General features: G+C 51.2%; 1 protein-coding gene across 1 annotated transcript; it reads left to right on the forward strand.

Moving 5' to 3' along the window:
* Positions 1 to 726: 726 nt before the first annotated feature.
* Positions 727 to 2,959, forward strand: Pmar_PMAR027174 (hypothetical protein; the record flags this gene model as incomplete). The annotated part of the gene is made up of 4 exons (XM_002787959.1): positions 727 to 1,262; positions 1,341 to 1,659; positions 1,787 to 1,909; positions 2,135 to 2,959. The coding sequence occupies 4 exons, from the start codon at positions 727 to 729 to the stop codon at positions 2,957 to 2,959; spliced, it is 1,803 nt and encodes a 600-aa protein (XP_002788005.1).
* Between the last annotated feature and the right edge of the window lie 282 nt (positions 2,960 to 3,241).

A 3,241-nucleotide genomic window follows, 5' to 3' on the forward strand; every position in this document is an offset into this window, starting at 1 on the left:
GGTGAGTTTTATAATTTGCGGGACGTATATTGACTCCAATTTGATTTAACTCAACAAAACTGAGCAATTACGAGGAGCGTTACATGAGCATACATGAGGTTCAACTCTTTCCCAACGACTACATCAGTCAAACCCTCAAAAGGCGAACATTGTGACACATGAACAACTCAAACACTCAGAAAACGATACATTGTGCGAATCATACGACATTGCTCGCCGCCCTAACGGATGTGACGTACTACCGTTGCAAAGAGCGTGCGCCCAAGCAATCTATTGGATTTGACGCCATCCAGGTGTACGGTAAAAAAGCCTGTGCTGCCAGCACAGTGCTGGGGATTGAACCTTCGACCGTCATGAAAACTCCAAACTCCGCGCCAACTTCCGGCGGTCCACCGGCGGCGGAGTCCGCTGGTGGTTGCGAAAAACCCTCAGCTAGCACAGTTTTGCAACACAGGGAAAAATTGCATTAGTGATGATACCAATTGCAGGAAGAGCAACAGTTGCACAACTGTACGTTGCAAAAATGAATGACAGTTGCAAAAATCATTTTACCCCCCTAAGAAAGGCCAGCCGGGAGCCCATTCAGCCGAGTTGCACAACGCGGAGATCGACAGTAGAGCGAGAGTCCAGGTGTATATTAGCGGCCTACCCTTCCATTGGACCTTTCGAGAGACGAAGGGTTTGATCGGTGAGCTCTCTAATGGCGACTTGTCGGTGTATGTTACCATGTTCCCCAGGAAGGGCACTGCCATCGTAAAGCTCAAGACAGATGTCGAAGCTGAGAGAGTGATACAATTATTGAACGGCAAGCAGATTGGTGGGCGGGTTGTGTCGGCTAAGCAAGATAAGTTCGCGCAGAAGACAGTTGATAGCAATCCACAGGTCAATCTGAGTGAGGCACAGCAGAGAGTGTGCCAGTTAGACGGCTCCTCAGCGGAGGAGAGTAGTAGCTCGGCGAAATGTCATATCCTTGCAGTCGAGACCGGCGTTTTTGATGATAGCCATTGGGCGAAAACCTCTTTGGAGGAGAGACTATCGAGTCAACAGTGTCAAAAGCGAATCGTACCGGATATTGTGGCGTTATGCCAGACCAGCAAGGGTGTCGAGTCCGTTGAGGCTAAGAGCTTCGAGAGCAACATTGAGAACATTGAGAGTAAGAGCTTCGAGAGCAGCATCGAGAACGTCGAGAAAGCTTACGACGATATCGAGGTTGAGAACATCGAGAGTTGCAGGTTTAGGCTTCGAGAGGGCCCGAAGCTCAGGTAACCTACGACGAAGAGATTGGCTGTCACATACATGCCCAATGGGTTGCCGACCGTGGCAGTAAGTCTTCAAGGCAGGGTCACTACGGTCGCGCTCCTTGTTACAGGAGCGACAGACGTGTTCGTGTCCAGTACTTTATACCGTCGGTTGAAGGCACAGTCGCCAGGCCTGGAGTTGAAGCAAGGTGACATATCGGTGAAGTTGCTCGATGGAGGAGCGGTGAAGATTCAGGGGGTGTTGGAGGCTCTGGCCGTTGGGTTCGGTCATCAGGCTAGGATAGTCGAGGCCTACGTCTTAGACTCTGCTCACTGGGAGCTGGATCTACCCCGATGGGTGCTGGGTAGCTGTGTTTGGGTGATGGCGGGTAACGACTACCTACTCTTCGATGAGCCTGAGGTCACCCCTCACGGGGAGTGCAGCAGGCGAGGGAGACAGGCGCTAATACAGTCGAGAGAAGCCGATCTCTCCGGACACGAAGAGTGTGGCCAGCTGTCGTAAAGGCCCTTTGGATTGATGATCGTAGATCAAGCAGAATTATGATGCCATCAGAGGCCGAGACTTGAAGATCACACAGAGGCTGGCCAAGAGACCTGAAGAGCTAGCAGCGTATGAAGCGGCCGTGGACGAGCTCTTGAAGTCCGGGGGGGTCGAGGAACTCCCACTGGCGGAGGACCCGAGGAGATGAGCTTACCACTATATGTGTGGGGTTCCGGTCCTCGCCAATCAGCAAAAGTTCACTCGCTGTCGTATTTGCATCGACGCTCGAGAGCTTAACAACTTCACGAATAAAGAAGGGGACGAGGAGGCCGCGGACATGGACCTACAGTCACGGATCCTAGAGTGGCGAGCATCAAAGCGAGTTGATTGTTAGGATCTCAAGAAGGCCTTCTGGTCGGTTTACATCGATGAATCGGATGTGAAGTGGTTGGGGATGTGCGTCGAGTCGAAGATCATAAGCTGGATCCATGTCCCTTTCGGGACGAATTGGTCCCCTTGGGCCCTCTCCTCGGTCTTGGGAAAGATTCTCAAACAGATCGGGGGGACGGGCGGTGCCGAAGCTATCTGCTTCTATGTCGACGATGTCCTTCTGCGAGGGGACAGTTGCTCGGAGGTGTCGAAGATTCGTCGGGAGTTGGTTCCCGCATTAGAAGAGCGGGGGTTCGAAGTCCACCAGGACAAGCGAATGTCCAATCTCGACACGGATGAAGACTGTATAGGTCAAGAGGTATCTAAGAAGAATATTCTCAGCGAGAAGTTCAGAACAGGAGGGTGGCTCAGTTACGACTGGCTCTGTGGCGAGCGAGTTGACGTGTTTGATGTGCGCTTGCGGCAGATAGAATTGGCGAAGACATCCAAGGTCACGGAGTCTGCCCTGAGATCAGCATTCGGCAAGTTCTTCGACCCCATGGGTCTTTTCGCAGAAGTGTCCTTGGAGCTCAGATGGGCGGCTCGGTTGGCTCATGAGCGACTGAAGCAGAGGAGGAAGGACTTCGAAGATGGTATGGACATTCTGGACGAGGAGACGGCATCTATTATATTGAGTACCGTTACTGCATGTAATTCTTTCCTGCAATCTGATCGTATTCCCCCCCCTCGCTATCTTGATGTGTCTACTTTATTCGTCTTCGTCGATGCCTCTGAGGCCTGCATTGCTATTGATATTCGAGTCGGATCGAGTGCTCGTATCTTTGCTTAGTTTAGTGTGACTCCGGGAGGCACGATTCCCAGGAGAGAATTGGAAGCAATGCGCCTCGGTGTTGAGCAATTGAATAGCATTTTTACGGCATTGAGACCTAAAGTCACGAGATCTGTCATCCTCGGTATTACATTATTCCGTTTGAGAGCAGTCTTGTCAGGCCACGGACAGCAGATGTGCTCACGATCACCTAAGCCAGAGCTTACTAGATTACTCGCAATTAAGTCTACATGTTCTGATATTATTGAATGCAGTCCTAACATTGATTCGCAATTTCGTCAT

The sequence above is a fragment of the Perkinsus marinus genome, assembly GCF_000006405.1.
Source record: "Perkinsus marinus ATCC 50983 genomic scaffold scf_1104296929018, whole genome shotgun sequence".
NCBI classification, from domain to species: Eukaryota; Perkinsozoa; order Perkinsida; family Perkinsidae; genus Perkinsus; species Perkinsus marinus.